Source organism: Mastacembelus armatus, chromosome 21, assembly GCF_900324485.2.
Source record: "Mastacembelus armatus chromosome 21, fMasArm1.2, whole genome shotgun sequence".
Classification (NCBI taxonomy): domain Eukaryota; kingdom Metazoa; phylum Chordata; class Actinopteri; order Synbranchiformes; family Mastacembelidae; genus Mastacembelus; species Mastacembelus armatus.
In genome coordinates, this window is record NC_046653.1 from 15621749 (window position 1) to 15639359 (window position 17611).

Here is a 17611-nt window from a genome sequence, read left to right on the forward strand (position 1 = left end):
TATACCACTATGGCTCATAACTGATGCTTGGATAACCTACAATTTTTTTAAGGTTGTATAGCATGATGTTTCCCCCTAGTGGTATAAGTACCAAAATAAACATTACAGACATTAGTAATGTTACTTAGTGCTTCCATAGTCTACATACTTACATCATCTACTGATTTATGTAATATTTTCTTCAATAACCTATTTAGTTTTACTTCACCTGTATGATTGCCTCACAGAATATCCTGCATATAAACAAATTTCATAACATTATGCTCTAACAAAACATGTAATGCATTATGATTGATTTTAAAGGGGCACACAGCTAAACTATAAAAATTGTAAACAACTGTAATGATTGACAGGGGAGCTGAAATGGCTACAAGACCTCTGCATAATATCTTCTGGCAACATTTCCTTGGAAATGGGCTTTTTTCACTATCTCTAGTGTTAATATCTTACCACTTCTCTCTCTTTTTCATTATCTGTATCTGGCAGTAGAGAGTTGAGATATGAAAGAAATTTAACATGTCATATTAAAGCAATAAATATAGCAAATCAATCAAATCAAATTACTAAATTCAAACCCATACAAGCACAAATGTCTAGAGAGAATGTCACACCATACCAGATTGCTCATTTTTTATCTTTATCTAAATCATATTCATATCCCTGGTATGCTCAGAGGCTTACTGTTGTGTGTTTTATAAAGAAGACATAGAAAATGTCTTATATTAAAGTTTTGATGTTTTTGTTTTATGCGTCTCGTCTTAATTTAAACTGTCTATGGCTAAAGTCACTTCCACATTTAGCTAAACTTCCAAGTTTAGTTGCACTTTGCAACTCCAAGAAAAGTTAATATCACACACTACACACCACATTGCAGTGTTTTGAAAACAACATACTGCAATGTGTTAGTATGACTTGTGGTGTCGTTACAGTGGCAACACATATGACTTACAGGAAGTTACATTCTGGTCCCACACATCCACTGTCATGGAAAAAGTCCTCATTACAAATGACACTACTCTACACAGTTCCATAATAAAACATAAGAGCTGATCAAAAAGACAAAATCAGTAAACGTTTTGGTCATCCATATTCTTGACTTATCTTAAATTATTAAATATGTTGTTTTATAGCAAAGTCTGTTCCAATGTAGTGCTACATTACCAATTTGGAGGCTTCAAAACAACCTAAAACAGCCCGTCTTTAACATGCCCATAGTCATGTATGACATGACTGATATAGACAGCTTAGTGGATGTGATTTCCATCCTGAAACCAGTTTCAACCTTGAGCAACTGGAAGATTGTTACCAGGTTCAGAAATGTTCCTTTTGTATGAATCTGGGGCCAGCAAATGGTTAGCTTTAGTATAAAGACTGGAAACGGGCAACTGCACACAGCAAGTCTTGTTTTGGTAAATTTACTTTCATTGTCACAATAACAAGTTGAAGTTGCAAAACACTAAAGTTTAATACCCAGGCTTCAGCCAGAAAGTTCTAACTTGAACATGTTGATACAGTAATTACAGAGGGATGAACAAAGCTTAAATGATAACATCACTTAGTAAAAACTGTTGCTTTTCCCTTTCCTTTGTCTCATGTGTTAACTCTCCTGCAGTACCAGGCATCAAAGCGGTAATGAGCTTGTAAATGATTCTGACAACATCTTGATCGTAAAGGAACATAGACATGACTTCTCTTTCTAGACAAACTGTCAAGTGGAAAGCACGCCAGCCTCACAATGCAAAACATCCAAAAGTCAATATCAACACTTGGCAGTGAAGACAAAAATGAAGATGAAATGCAAGTAGTACAAAACATTATATTGAGGAATTTGCTTGAAGCACCAAATGACACTGAGTCAGAGATGATGGATCTTCACATGCTGAGTGCAATGGGGACTTGTATCTTAAAGTCGAGATGGTAAGAGGCTGAAACAATATAATCATAGTCATACAGTTATCCATTTGCTAAAAATAAACCTAACACCAACAGATGCAAAGGCTAAAAAAGACGTGCAGATCTGAGTCATTTGTCAGCGGACTACTGATGAGCTGAAAAGCAGCTCTAAAACACTCATTTTCTGTTACCTGGGGAGATTTCAGATGTACTGCAGGACATTAATGTGAAGTCCATTTGGATATGAGTGAACATAGTGTCTGCCAGCCGTGGCATTCCAGACAGACACATTTCATACCGAACATGCACATGAACATACCTTGTGGCAGAAATTGCCAGGTCAGTGCACAGCTATTTGACCTACAAGGAGCATATAAAACAGTGACAAAGGGAACCATATTGTATTGATTGATAAATGCATTTTTCCTCTGTGTACAATTGGCTATCTGTCAGAACAGTGCACATCACTAGGGGCACAAATATGACCTTATTTCTTATTGCTTGCCTTTTCGACTGCGTGGCCTTCAATCCTCAGTGGACTCTATGTCAAAAATATAGTTAATAACTTTGCAATAACCAAACAGCAGTGAGTTTTCAGAATAGAAGTGTTAAATTAAAAAATGGTAGTCAGGTGGGCTTAAATATGGATTTAGTTTTCAATGCTGTCCTCTATTCATGAGGCATATCGCGGTAATGTGTGAGAATTCTGTTTAGTGCTTTTGAGTTATGTAAAAGGAGTCTAATCCACACTACTCCAGCTTTTATCACAGCTATCTAAAACCACAAAAGCAGGTATTTATGCTTATGCAAATGAGCACAGCTCTTATCCCCCTTTTCCTCTAGATGAACAGAAAACAGAAAAAATAATGGTTCATGCTACCATCAGCTTGCACTGATAGCTCTAACTTGGCAGCACATTTGGAAACTATTTATTTTCTCTTCAGGACTGGCCCTTAGATGGCCATTATGTAATTTGTAACCACCCTTTACTCTTGTCTCATTTGGTTTCACACATCACAGGCTCATTTAAAGTGACCTTAAAAATAATGAGGACAGAATACTGTGACAAACTTGTATATGAGCAGATGAAAATGAGCAGGTATTGAATTTCCGTTTCAAATGCGTATTTTCAATTAGTTTTTTTAACTTTTAACTTAAATGTTAAAATGTTGATAAAAAGCAATATGAAAGTAGTCTGGTGCGTTTGAAGCTGTTGATGAAAACTCATGCATGGCCCCATGGACATAATCCCTTGATTGAGAGATGTATTTATTTGATTTTATCTTGAATAAATTATTTTCAGACTTTATGGTTTCTTGTATCTGTGTGTCCTGGATTTAGCTTCATGCGGTCCTGTTGCTGCTCTGTTTTAGGCAAGTCAGCTCTAGGCAAGATCGAAAAAAAAAATATGAAAATACTGACATAAATGGTGTGCCCCAGATCAACAACTAATAACCAGTGTTCAGGTTGATGTTTGTCAGTGCTGGTTATAGTTTCAAAACCCATCAATAAATCATTCTGATGCACAGACGGTTTGCACATGACCTATATTGACCACATTCATGGTTGAATTACTCCAGAGCAGTGACCAGTTCTGCAAATATGACAGTAAGGCATTCAGAGTTGGGGTTACACGAGAGAACTGAATTTCACCTCGTGTATAGTTTGCCCCATTTCTTGATGCTGAAGCAGCTGAACATGTGCCCCTCATAGTTACAAATGACAGGAGTTTGTCAAGAAACCTAATACATGTTGCACTGTCTGTACAGACATTAAATTATTTAGAGGAGCTGAAGCAAGTGTGACAGCTACCTGCATGATTTTGTTGGAATAATAGTTTAGACTTTTTTTTCCACTTCAGCACTCGCTCTGCTCTTTCATTTCCATGCGAGAAGCTCAGCAGAGAAACCTAGGAGTCTTCAAAGCCAGTCTCCCAGGTAATGGAGCAGCTTGAGCTTTTACATCTGATCATCACTGACGGGAGTCTTGATCATGTAGATTCAATCTGGGGGAAAAGTTCTACATGTTTACAAATTCCGATGGAGGTCTCTGATGGTGAGGGAATAATATTTCATCCTTCAGAATTACAATGGCGCTTTGTCTCATCTCATTATTTTAGTCATATCATCACATATTGAAAATTTAAAAAAAAAATCATATTCCTGAGGATTTCAATCACACTTTTATTAGGATAAAAAACAACAGTGCATGTCATAAAATACGACACATTGAAGCTCAACATGAAGAAAAATACTCATAAAACAATTCTGTTCATGAAAATATGTACACCTTTAAATTATAGAGTGAGAACAGGTTTTACATCAAGTATTTACATCTACAGTCAGCACATCTCAATAAGCTAATCAAAATATTTTTTTTAAAAGATAGTCGCAACCTCTGATGCTGTAGCTACAGTTACAATATTTGGACTCTGCTTGTGAATTTCAGCACCTCCAACACCAGCCTCACGCTGCTGCTGCTGGGGGAAATAAGGTGGCAGGGTCCCAGTCCTGGAGAAAGTCTGCATGTTGCTCCATGATTTTGGCTGATTTGTGCCATAACCAGAATCCTTCCATGAGTGGGGATAGCCATGGGGATTGTTGAAGAGCGGTGCAGAGAAACCTATTGTGTGTGCGTTGTCTCTTGGGGCCTTCAGGCTCTGTGCTGGTATTGCACAGTAGGTGCCTTGGCAATCCTCAGATAAGCTGTTCCCAGCACTAGATGAGCCTGAGTGAAAAAAATTTAAAAATATATATATATAAATGAGAATTTATCGATGCAGGTATTGCATTGTCGCCATAATTCATTTAAGTCATCCTGGTGAATAGTTACCCTTTATTCAGTAGTTTGTGAAATCTAAACTGGAAAGACTCACTTTTTATCCTCGGATGGAAGGTACTGAAATTTTTCTTGCCTCCGTCGCCACTGATATCAGAGTCACTGTCGTTGAAGTCACTGTCCCCTTTGCCACTGTCCTTCACGCTTAGCTGGTCAGTGTTGCCAATGCCACTGCAAATACAATCAACAAATAAAGTATTAGCCATCACCGCACCGCATTAGCTTCATTATTGATGTCTTTTTGCTCACATTCAAAGCCTGTCTCTAACCTATCCATCTAACCTCATTCCACAGAAATGCCACAAGCAACAAAATGTATGTATGGTGCATGTTAAGTACCATCTTTGTTAAGTGAAATTTGACTGAATAAAACATATCCTATTTGACAATAAATATTATACTTAGTTCTCTTACTTTACTTGCAAGCAGTATTTGTCACCTTGCCACACAGATGCTGGTTGGAAATGCTTCAAGGCCAGGAACATCTAAGACAAAAAAACAAAATGACAGCACAGAGCTTAGTTTCCTTTTCTGGCAAAGAGATCAAGGCAGCACTTAGAAGCATCATATGCATATGTAAATAAAAGATGAAAAAAATACTCTTGTAGTCAACTCACCTTTGACTCTGAGTCCCCACTCCTTTGTTCGTACAGGCAGGAATCATCCAGAGATGAAGCGGTCCTCTCGTGAAAGAAGCCTTGTTGACCTGTGTATATGTTTGGTTCAGTGGAGCCCAGCATGGGCATGGGCCTGCTGTCAAACAGGCTGTGACATACTCCTCTCTTGGTGCCACGGCTTCTCCCCCCACGGCTTACTTTGCATGTGACAACAACAACCACTATTGCAATCATCAACAACGCACAACCCCCACTGAGCATAATAATGATAATTAGTGAGCCATCCAAGCTGTAGCCTTCTTCATTGTTTGACCGCAGCACAAAGACGACTTGGTCTTCAGAGGGCTCCGTGTCTGAGACGACAAACCTAATAGTGGCACTGCTAGAGAGTTGGGACCTGCCACTGTCACTCACTGTGATTTTAATTTCCAGCACGTCTCCAATTTCAGCTGTCAGCCATTGTTTTAAAGCAATCTCTCCAGTGTCTTTGTTCATTGCAAAAAGCTTTAGGTCACCTTGTACAATTTGGTAGGAGAGCTCACCATTCACTCCCTCATCCTCATCTTCAGCTGAGACGCGGAGAGCCAGATATCCAGTGGGCGCATTAAAAGGCAGGGGAATATCAGCAGAGTCGTTGAGGAGGACAGGGAAGGTGAAGTATGGATAGTTGTCATTCTGATCCACAACTTTAATCCTGATTGTTGATGTGCTTGACAGAGAGGGCGAACCTCTGTCTTCTGCTTGGATGACCAGGTCAATCTGCTGGAGAGTCTCATAATCAAAAGACCTTAAAGTATACAAAGACCCTGAGAGTGAATCAACTGAAACGTAAGTGGACACTGGAGAGCCCCCTGGCACCTCTGAATCAATGAGTTTGTATGAGACTTTGGCATTCTTCCCCACATCAGGATCTCGGGCAACAACTGTGGTTACGTACGAACCTGGGATGTTATTTTCTAAGACTGAAACTTCATAAAGTGACTTACTGAAGAGAGGGGAGTTGTCATTCTCATCTGTTGCTCGGATAGTGTATTGTCTGACCGTTTTAAAAGGTGGACTTCCCAGGTCTTCTGCCACCACAGTCAGGTTATACTCTGGGATCTTCTCTCTGTCTAAAGTGGTGGTGGTGATAATCATGAAAGTGTCCCCATATGCCTGTTGCAGTGTGAAATGCTCGTGCCCGAGCAGGCTTACGCGCACGTACCCGTTGGAGCCCGAGTCTCTGTCCGAGGTGCTGATCAGAGCTACGAAACTTTCTGCAGCTGCAGCTTCTGTGATGTAGGCGACTCCATCGCTGCTGGAGGTCATCGGTTTGATGCCGATTTCAGGCGCGTTGTCATTCACATCGACGACATCGATCACAACTTTGCAGCTGGATGGGACAGAGTTGGAGCCCAGATCAGAGGCTCTGATGTGCAGCTCGTATGACCTCCTCTTCTCAAAATCAACCAGCGCCCTCAAGGTCACGTCCCCGGTATAAGGGTCGATGTGGAAAAGGCTCGCAGCTTCTGATGACAACCCCTCAGCAAACGTGTACGTGACCTCGCCGTTAATGCCGTAATCTGGGTCAAACGCGTGGACTTTGAGAACTCGGTGACCTACAGGAGAGTCTTCACTCAGTTCAACCTTCAGAGAGCTGTGTCCAAACGTCGGGCTATTGTCATTAAAGTCCAGGACTCTGATATTTACAGTCATTGACCCGGACTTTGCAGGTATCCCTCCGTCAGATGCAATAACTTCGACTGAGTAGGTGTCCTCCACCTCCCTGTCGAGCTCCCTCACCAGCACCAGTTCAGCAAACTTCACTCCATCCTCTCTCTCACGCACTTCAATGGCAAAATGACTGGAGGAAGAAATGTTGTAGCTCTGAATGTAGTTTTCACCCACATCCTGGTCAAGAGCGATTTCCAGGGCGAACCTTGAACCCACCGGGACATTTTCCACTATCTCCAGATGCGTCTCGTTGCGCGGAAAGCGAGGGGAGTGGTCGTTGATGTCTTTTACCTCGATCTCCACGTGGATGAGTTGAAACTTTTCTTTGGAAAAGGCCACGACGTCCAAGGTGATGAAGCACCGAGGAGACCTGGGGCAAAGCTGCTCTCGATCGATGACTTCTGCAACACTCAGAAGCCCGTCAGTCTCTCTTATTTCAATCACCGAGGAGTTGTTTTCCTGCATGAAGCGAAAGGACGTGTCAGGGTCATCCGCCGGATCAATCTTCAAATCTTGAGATAAATTGCCAATTTCTGTCCCGGGAGCATCCTCTTCATACGTAAAATACCTCGTAGTCGTACACTGAGCAGTGTATACAAATAAAGCAAGCACCAGGCACAGGCCGACTGCAGCAAGCTTGCAAAAGCCCATACTGGAGGGTTAGAAAACTCTGCCCAAAAAACTCATAAATGATGCAAACACAACACCCGCTGTGCTCTGTCAGGTCGAATCACAGCCGTGTTCAACTCTGTCTTTGCTGCCGGGACTATAAAGCCCCGGTATATGCAAATAGCCTGTCCCGTCGACCAATGGCCTTCCAGCAGTGCACCAAACGGAAAACGTTTGGCTCTTCTCAAACTGCTGTTGACTGTTGTAGGTGCAAATGGCTCATTAGATAAACTGATTTTGGAGTTTTAATCAGGCTGAGGACCCTGTTACTTAAATAAATCTGCACATGACAGTTAATTGACTTAGCGAATCACTTAGAGAACTGTAGAGGTCTACATTACAAGTAGCTGAAACACTGATTTTATTCTTATACACACACAAAACTATGTATCAGTCAAATGTACTTAAAGCAGACAGACTGATTTCATAGTGAATCACTCACTCTCACACACACACACACACACACATTCCTCCCACAGTCCAGAGACATGCAGGTAAAGTTGACTGGTGACTCTAAATTGTTTGTAGGTGTGAATGTGAGTGCAAATGGTTGTCTGTCTCTATATGTCAGACTTGTCTATGTTGTACTGCTCTTACCCAGTGTCAGCTCCAGACTCTGTTGTGATCTAAGCAGTACGACTAATAGATGAATGGTTTTTTATATATACATATATGAATGTATATATTGAATGCAATGGGAAAGTGTATACATACATATATATGTACTTTCACATATATATAATATTAATTTAAATGTTTTGGAAAAAAACTGGCCTATATATCATGGACAGTGGCCCAGTGGTTCATTTTCTGTATCCTACTCAGTCAAGAATGAATGAGAACATTGCTCCATTTACACTGGTACATATGTCCCCTGCATTTATTACTCAGCTTGGCTGGTAGGCTATCTGATCAATTGTGGTGGGCCATCTGTCCCAGTCCAGCCCTGTATATACCTATATGGGTATATCAGATCACTGGTGTTTTAACACATCAGCAGTATTTTTATGTTGTACTTGGTCCAAGCCAATTCACACTGGTTATTTCATAAGATTATTTTATGTTTGCATGTACAATCTTTACCTCCAAAGTACAGCTTTCAGGCAACTGTGTTGCAGGAAAATGCACCATACTTCCTTCTGAAATTAGTGTAGTACAAGTACTTAAAAACTGTACTTCAGAGCATATCTTAATATACATTTTTACTTTCACCTACAACTCAGAACACTGTCACCTGCACAAATGTTCTGATGAGTTATTGTAGGGTACATTAGTAATGTAAATGAAGGAGAATACCAATCTGTGATCCAGGACTTTGCTCAGTGGTGTCGGTGGAAGGGCCTCCAGCTCAATAAGTGTAAGACCAAAGAGTTGCTGGTGGAGTTTCACAGGAATAAACAGACAAAAACCAGTGAACATCCAGGGTGTGAACATAGAGACTGTGCAGACATATATATGCCTCAGTGTATACATAAATAATAAATTAGACTGGACAGACTACACCACTGCCCTGTGGTAATGAATATACATGCTGAAGACACTAAGATTCTTTGTAGTGTGCAGTACAGTCCTCAAACTTTTTTTATGACTCTGGTGGCATCAGCCATTTTTATGCAGTGGTGTCACAGCAGGAGACAGAAAGAAACTAGACAAACTGATTAAAAAAAAAGGCTAGCTCTGCTCTCTAGAATCAGTTGAGGAGGTTGGGGATAAGAAAATGAGGACCACACTGTTAGCCATCAGGAACAACACCTCCCACCCCCTTCAGGACACCCTGAGTGCTCGGAACAGCACCTTCAGCAACATGCTGCTACACCCACAGTGTGTGAAGGAGCCACCACAGGTCCTTTTTCCCTGCTGTCATGAGACTCCACAACTAGCTCTAAATTTGTCATTGTTCGCCTGCTCCTTATTCATGTTTATACACTTCTGACATCTAACACTATCATTATTATTATTATTATTATTATTATTGTTATTGTTATTGTTATTGTTATTGTTATTGTTATTGTTGTTGTTGTTGTTGTTAGTACAGTAGTAGTATAATATAATATTTCTATAGCACCTTTGAAAACAGGGGTTTGCTTTGACATGCATGGGGCAGACCAGGAAAAACAAAACCAAAGAATTAAAAGTAGTTAGAATTAAAATAAGATATAAGATATATACACACATAATAAGATATATCCACACATGTACGCACAGGTACATATACAAATGTATACACACATACCTACATCCATATATGCATACATATGTATACACACATAAATACAGAAGATAAAAAGATCTAAAAAAAGATGACATCACATAAAAGCCTGTCTATAAAAATGGATTTTAAGAAGTGATTTAAAAGAAGACACTGATTGTGTGAGCTATCTATCTATCTATCTATCTATCTATCTATCTATCTATCTATCTATCTATCTATTTTCTTCCACTGGGTAAAAGCAATAGAAGATGCAAAAGAAAACTTGAGACAATAGTTAATAATGGAAGATGATGACTTTCACTGACTTTCATAAGCACTTATATATCATTACCAAGCAGTGCTCATTCTGACATTTAGTTTTAAAAAAAAAAAAACTATAAATATTATTTATATTATTTTTTCTCTCAATTCTTATCTGTTCACGTTGGCTCGAACAGCAGAGGAGGAATTTTAATGCAATGCATTTAAGAAAACCCACAGAGCTAGACATGTGTCATTTGATTAGGGTTATGTTTTGGACACCCACAATGTTAATTACACATAGAATTTCACTGTGGCTCGGTGGTAGAGTAAAAAAACCTTTCTGTATAATCATGACAATCTGTATTGTAATAAACACTCAATTCTACTTAATTTACCCCTTTCAACAATAGTGTTAAAACAAGAGCCTTGGAAGTCAGAAGAAAAAAAGTGAAGGGAATAAACTACATTGAATAGCCTCCCTTTCTCTTCACACACACACACACACACACACGCACACACACACACACACACACACACACACACACACACACGCACACACACACACACACACGCACACACACTAGCTCCCATAGTGATAACAAAAAAGCATGAGTCAGCCAGACCTTTGTCAACCACATGGGTGATTTGCTTCTACTGATTAAAAGGCGTCTGTGTCCCTTCAAAAAGCTCTTGACACCTCACAAAAGTTTGGGTTACATTTGTCTTAGGCCCCCAACCCCCACCCCCCTCCCAAAAGGGCACATACAGGAAGGTGTTAAAAAGCACAGAATAAAGAGCCACAGAGATACTTGATACTGTGTCATGAAAAGGGGATAAGGAGCTCTGTGCTGCCACATTTGAAGTTACATAAACCCAATTTTGCTTGTATACTGAATGTGAAAATTGATTTTCTCTTTCAAATAGTGGTTGCTGCTATTCTTGGCAAGAATACCAGGCAGTGTTAACAAAAAAACAACAACTAACTGTTAAAACACTTTGTAGCAGAGTAGGCTAATTTATAATTTATGCTAGTCAAAGCTGCTGCATTTACATACTGAATGTACTTCAGTCAGATTATATTGCAGCAGGAGTGAATGCTTAGAGTCCACAAGGTACCAATTCAACAAGTGGTTTATCTCTACACTGAAGCCTATATTGTGCTACAAATCGTTCAACTCAGGGGTATTTTGGACTATATTTTAAGGTAGGCCAACTCAGATCATTCATATCAGAAGTGTGACAGCATTATATCATCACTTGTGGTACTCGTTCATTCATCCATCCATTACCTATACTCGCTCATTCCTATTTAGGGTCACAGGGATCAGCTGGAGCCTATCCCAGGTCTCTTTGAGTGAAAGGCAGGGGTACACCCTGGACAGGTCACCAGTCCATCACAGGGCCACATAGAGACAAACAACCTCACACACTCACACTCACTCCTATGGGCAATTTAGAGTCACCAATCAACCTGACATACATGTTTTTGGACTGTGGGAGGAAACCAGAGTACCTGGAGAAAACCCACACAAGCACAGGGAGAACATGCAAACTCCACATAGAAAGGTCCCTGATGGGTTGAACCTTCTTGCTGTGAGGCAACAGTGCTAACCACTAATCCACCGTGCTGGCCCCCACAATACTCAACATTGCATAATATCCTGTTGAGTTGAGTGTCAAAATTTAAATTGACTGCATCATAACCTACTCATTTCTCGGTTATTTTTATTCACTCTCTAGCTCTAGTTTCATCCTTTGTTAAAAACAAGATCATGCTCAACATATAAACTCTGAGCTAGAGGCGGATCAAACATAAGATACTTTGCTGCCATTACCAGACACACAAAGCCTTCAGCGCAATAGTCCCATGCTAGCTGGGTGTTAAAATCCAGGATTTCATGGCTGTGAGGAGTCAGAAGGTAATACAGAATTATTAGCCAAATTTGTTGTTTGCCACTAAGAGGATTATGTTTTAATCTGATCAAATGTCTTGTGCACTTACCGCTTTGTGTTGCAATGGTTTCAAGGTAACAACCGAGCAGCAGTAGATGAAAATATTTAGTCTGAAATTAAAGCAAAGGCATAATGATTAAAACAGCAGTTAGACAGGTAGTGATGAGTTGTTCATTTGCTATTTTATTCATGTAGGTTACATTGTGTTTGAGCTAGCCGCCTCAATACAAAACATCACCTGCTCGTGTCTTAGGTATTTCTGTAATCAATACATCACTACAAGGTCAGCAGAGGTCTGGCCACAAACAAAGGCTGACTAACACAGGAGTGATACTTGTTTGTCACTTAAGTCAGGTGATTAATGCAGATCACGGCTTGATTAAGACGTGTGTGGTGACAGTAAGAGCATTACAGCAGATTAATGGGTTTGGCCATCTGGTCTCTCACTGAGGTGACTTTAATTAATGGTAAGAATATTGTTAATCTCATTTTGGCAGTCAACATCACAGTGATCACATTGATGGTCAGAAATCGGTTTGATGTCAGCCAGCCTTTGACATCATTTGAAGGCCATTTGAAGATTGTGTTTTTCTCTACCACATATGCCACCAGGTAGGAAGACAGAAAAAGCATTTGGTGACACTGGGAGCAGTAATCCTGGCATATGCCACCGGGAACAAATGTCTCAAAGGCCCACCTTTTGGATAACAGCCACCATGTCACCCACTGCTAGAAATTTCTCCGACAGTATTATTTATTTATTTATTTTATTTTTTCTCCATAGTTTCTAGGTTCCAAATTCTCGGTGAGAAACACTGAGATAGACTGAAATGCTAAATAAATGTTTTATTGTATTAATGCCATATTTGACATATTTATTGTTTTCACATTTGTATGTTTTACAATATAATTTTTTAGTCTTTCTGAAGTTACTCTATGTATTTTTTTAACTGAAGTGATCAACAGGTGAAGTGGAAACACTAGTCATTCCCTTATGCATATAGGTTTAACTGGATTTGTTCTGTAATAAAACTATAGATGCAATACGCTTGCAAAAATATACACAGTTAAAAAGCCAGGGTTGAAAAGAAATAAAGTCACAAAACTACAGGTATCCTTAGAGACGTGATACAAAATGGACAAATATGACGATATACTAACAGGCTATTATGCTCACAACTAAAACATGACATGGAATAAAAAACACGAGGAAACTGCAGGGACTTAAGTTGCATGTCACGTCATCAAATTAAATGACAGTGTTGACATGCAAATTTACTAACCACCGGGCGATGCATGTTGTGGCAGATAATACCTGCACTATAGTTTCTCAAAATGCTGGTGGAATTCAGATTTTAAAAAAACTAGATCAATAAATTTGGACTGAAATCTGATTATAGTAGTGTGTGCACTTTGGTATGTAGAACAAAGTGGGAAGATTGTGGTACTTGCATGTTTATTATTTGCCTTCCTAATAAATATCTAAATGGATTCTTGTGATAACAATACAACCTTGGAAAATATGTACTTGAATTCATGAAGTGAAATATACATTTATAACATTTAGCTGGTTACAGACTTCTTGCTAAGGCTAGAAGCTCAACCAGCCATTTCCAAGCCAGTCCCTTATCAGTTTCATCATCTCACTTTAACCTTAGGTGCTCTAATAAACTGGGGGTATACATGTCACTGCTCTGGCCATGAGGGTCATGTGGAGGGTTTAATCTAGGCCATTTGGACTGTCTGAAAGGCAGATAAAATGAGATTATCCCATGCTTGGTACTGCCCCTTGGTGAGACGAGAGGGTGGAAGCATTTGAGCAGCAGCTGTGAAGGTGCCAAATACTCAGACTGGCTAGTGGTCTCTGTTGCTTTTGGCACCTCCTGCGGCGTTACAGGCACAGATAACCACAGCTCATCCTCACAGCTCTCCAACTGATTACAACTGGCCAAATGTTTAACATACTGTCCCTAATCACACTTAACATTCTGTCACAATATGCTCCTAAATAGCTTTTGGGGCCACATAAATCACATAGGAACTTGTAGCCTTCATGTTATAGAGTCTAATTGTTTTTGGGGTGTTTTTTCTTCCTATTGCTTTCTTTTTTTTTTTTTTTTTTTTGCCTCAACTATGTTACTTATGCATTCAGATAATTTCAGAAGGGTTGAAATCTCTTTTGCAAAGCTACTGTATGAGGGGCAACTTAAAAAGATATATTTACAAAACAAAGATCAATTATGGAAATAAATGCATAACATAAGAAAATCATAAAATGCCTTGCTATTTTATGATAAATTAACTAGTTTATTAGGGCTAAGCATGAATAATACAAGGGTTCTCTGTAATTAGATCTCAGTGGACTCTACATGTTTTAAACAAATCCAGAATATTTATATGGATGCCATGTAAACATGTTTCTAAGATTTCTTCATGTTGGCCACAAAAGGCTGAGTCTATTAAGAAATTTGGAAAGACAGATTTTGTTGTTTAAATCTCCTAAAAGCCAAGGCAGATCAAAAGCTGCATTAGTATTCAGAGACAAATCATGTTTGGCTGAGGTTCCTCTACCCCCACTCAACTCCAACCATTCCCCACTGTGTAACTAATGCTCACTGCCTGAGAACGATTGGAACAACAGTTGCTGTACTTCATTATGCATAAGAATTTTTGAATAAGCTGTGACCATATGTACAGACAGGTATGCTACTGATGCATACAAAAATATCTGTCATTGGGATTAAAGCATATAGTGAAATGTGCAAAATCTAACTACAGGTAGCAAAATACCTGGCCAAGAATCATAAGCGACAACAAAGCAAAACAGGTTTTGGAATCTAGGCGAGTCATTTCAAAACGAGGAGACAACCCCAAAAGGGTTGGATTAAAATCAGGGATGAGGGTGCCATCTACAGGTTGAAACTTTGCCATGTTAACTTTTGAAGACTTGCAAGCAATAACAACTCACCTTTTGAAAGCCTCTGTGCTTTTCTCCAAAATAGTTTTCAGGCAGACACAGTTCTCTCACTGAAACATAAAAAAATCAACAATCCATCAATTAATTGAAACACCTGTTTTAGGGAATCTGTGGGTCTGACTTGGTTTACTAGGCTAACAACCTCAAAACAATGTAGCAAACTATTCTGCTTGATAACAGCTCTCTTCCTCCTGTAGTGCAGTGTGGCCTTGGTATATGGCTTAGACTTTCTGTTGGTAAAGGATCCACTATGGGTTTCAATCCAATTATGATGACTACTTCACATTTCATGCTTCATATTGAAATTCACAGCCTTAAGCTACATGGATGAAGGCCCCAAAAGATCAGCGGGCCTGTGAATTAACCTCCAGTGATATTCTGTGTGTGATGATTGCAGGCACATATTTGACTTGACATATCCCTTTCCAACTTTCACTTTGATTTTCATTTTCCACATCACCACTGAACTGGTCATTGTAGATACTACAGTACGACAAATGCCCCTTGTTTCAGTGTATCTGCTTTAAGGATGTACACACTTGCAATCCATATTCCCAAGGCTTGTTGGCTGTTACTATATCAGGTGAGGTAAATAAGAATTTTTCTGGTAGTCCTGGCTGTGAATACATTTGATTCACTCTAGGACAGTTATATTATTCAAAGCAAGGAAGATTAAGTGTAGGCTCCTTGCTTGTGCGCGTGCGAATCTAAAAACGTGTGTGCACGAGTACAGTATATTTATATGTTTCTGTGTGTGTGTGTGTGTGTGAGTGCATCTGTATGTCATTGCTGATTTGTGCCTTTTCAAGCACCGGGTCCCTCTTCTCCTCCTCCTCGACTATATTTCACATCTTCATATTGCCGTCCTAGAATGTCGCCTCCTTGAAGCAATTTCCTCTAAGCCATTATCTGATGGGTGAGAACTGCTTCCCATTGGCAGGTGCAGATGACACTTGGGCTGGGCAGGAGCTGGCTGTTAAACGAAAGACTGGCTCCTTACCAAGCTCCAGTGTGCCTGCTCCTGACAGCCCCCACAGGGCTGGCCACTGGGGGCGGACTGTTGGGCCAACTGGCCACTGAGGGGTGTAATCACTCCCTCTGACATATTTGGCAAAAGCTACCCATTTGCTCCGTAACAAAAAAAGACTTGTGTGAACATCTTGTTTAATACCGTTGGGCCAGGAGATGGCAATATTGAGGTGCGAGATGTACATTTAAGCACTTCAATTCTGTAATTGTTCATATCATATAAGAGGCTACAGAAAGAAAGTGAGGATTAAAGAGTCATGACGATTTATAAAAACCTTATGAAATAATCCCAACCAATCCAACATAAGAGTATTTCAACATAATGACTCTGTTATATTGTATTAGATCTTAGCTTGTTTACCTTGTATCTTAATGTCACAAATATATAGTCAAGAGCAGGTGTATTCCATTTACTGCTATTACATTTGACAGTGTGTGGACACACACTGTGTATAATGTGTTTTTAAGGCACATATTCAAAGACAAAAGCTTGTTAGAATAGCAGCAATAAAAGATTCTGAAGCAATACTCTCTTATTTTTCTACATTTACCCATAAGAGTTTACAATTAGGACTGCAGAATTACAACAAAGGCACTAAAGAGGATGCCTACAGTGTATAGCGTGCATGCGTGTGTGTGTCTGTGTATAAGTGTATGAGCAGAGCAGAGAGATAGATTTATGTCGAGGGGCATCAGCTTAGAGGATGTTTTGTTTCCCTACTGTGTGCTGAGTGCAGAGGGGAGTTAAGGGATTCCAATCTGGTCGTCGAGTCCTGCGGTGCGAAGAATGTTTGGAGTGTGCTTGGTGATAGCGGACTCTATTACGAGCCTGAGTCTCAGGGTAGCCTGCCATTGTGTCTGCAAGCGAGGAGGTTAATCAGATCCCAGCTCCATTATGAATGCTTGCTATTTCTAAAGGGCTCTATGAATAGAATACTGTAAGCTCTCGTAAAAATGAATCTGGGCTCTGTGCTTTTACAGAACAAGGCCTGATAAAGAATACTGTTGGTGTACACTGGAAGAGAATCACATCCTCCAGAGCAAAAGCAAATGAGTGTTTTATGGGGGCCTAGTTATTAATTATCAGAGATTAAGAAATTCTCTTTCTGGCTCCCCAGCTATGCTTCCCATGTCTGCTTTGTTTGCTGTAAAGGGCAGATTAGCTTAATTGATTTTTTTAAAGTATTAAATTAATTTAATATTGTGAGTCATTGACATTTGCCTACCCACAAACGGGCTAGCATGTTATCTGTCTCTCCACATTAAAGCAGGACACTCTGCTAAACACTGATAGTCACTCTTTTGTTTCAATTAATAACTATATTTTTATTTTATTCTGTGCATTTGTCCTCGTTTCATGCATTGTAGTTCATCTGATAGCTGTGTTAGTCTGTTGATAGGCTTGGTTAGTAGTAGGACGCTAACAGGAATCCATTTTCGCTACTTTCAACCCTTCACACACATGGC

General features: G+C 39.7%; 1 protein-coding gene across 1 annotated transcript; it reads right to left on the reverse strand.

The window, feature by feature from the left end:
- Positions 1-4270: 4270 nt before the first annotated feature.
- LOC113123705 (protocadherin 8) lies at positions 4271-7712 on the reverse strand. Its single transcript, XM_026295945.1, has 4 exons — positions 5349-7712; positions 5146-5216; positions 4769-4902; positions 4271-4620 (listed from the first exon to the last, which is right to left on the reverse strand). The coding sequence occupies exons 1-4, from the start codon at positions 7710-7712 to the stop codon at positions 4271-4273; spliced, it is 2919 nt and encodes a 972-aa protein (XP_026151730.1).
- Between the last annotated feature and the right edge of the window lie 9899 nt (positions 7713-17611).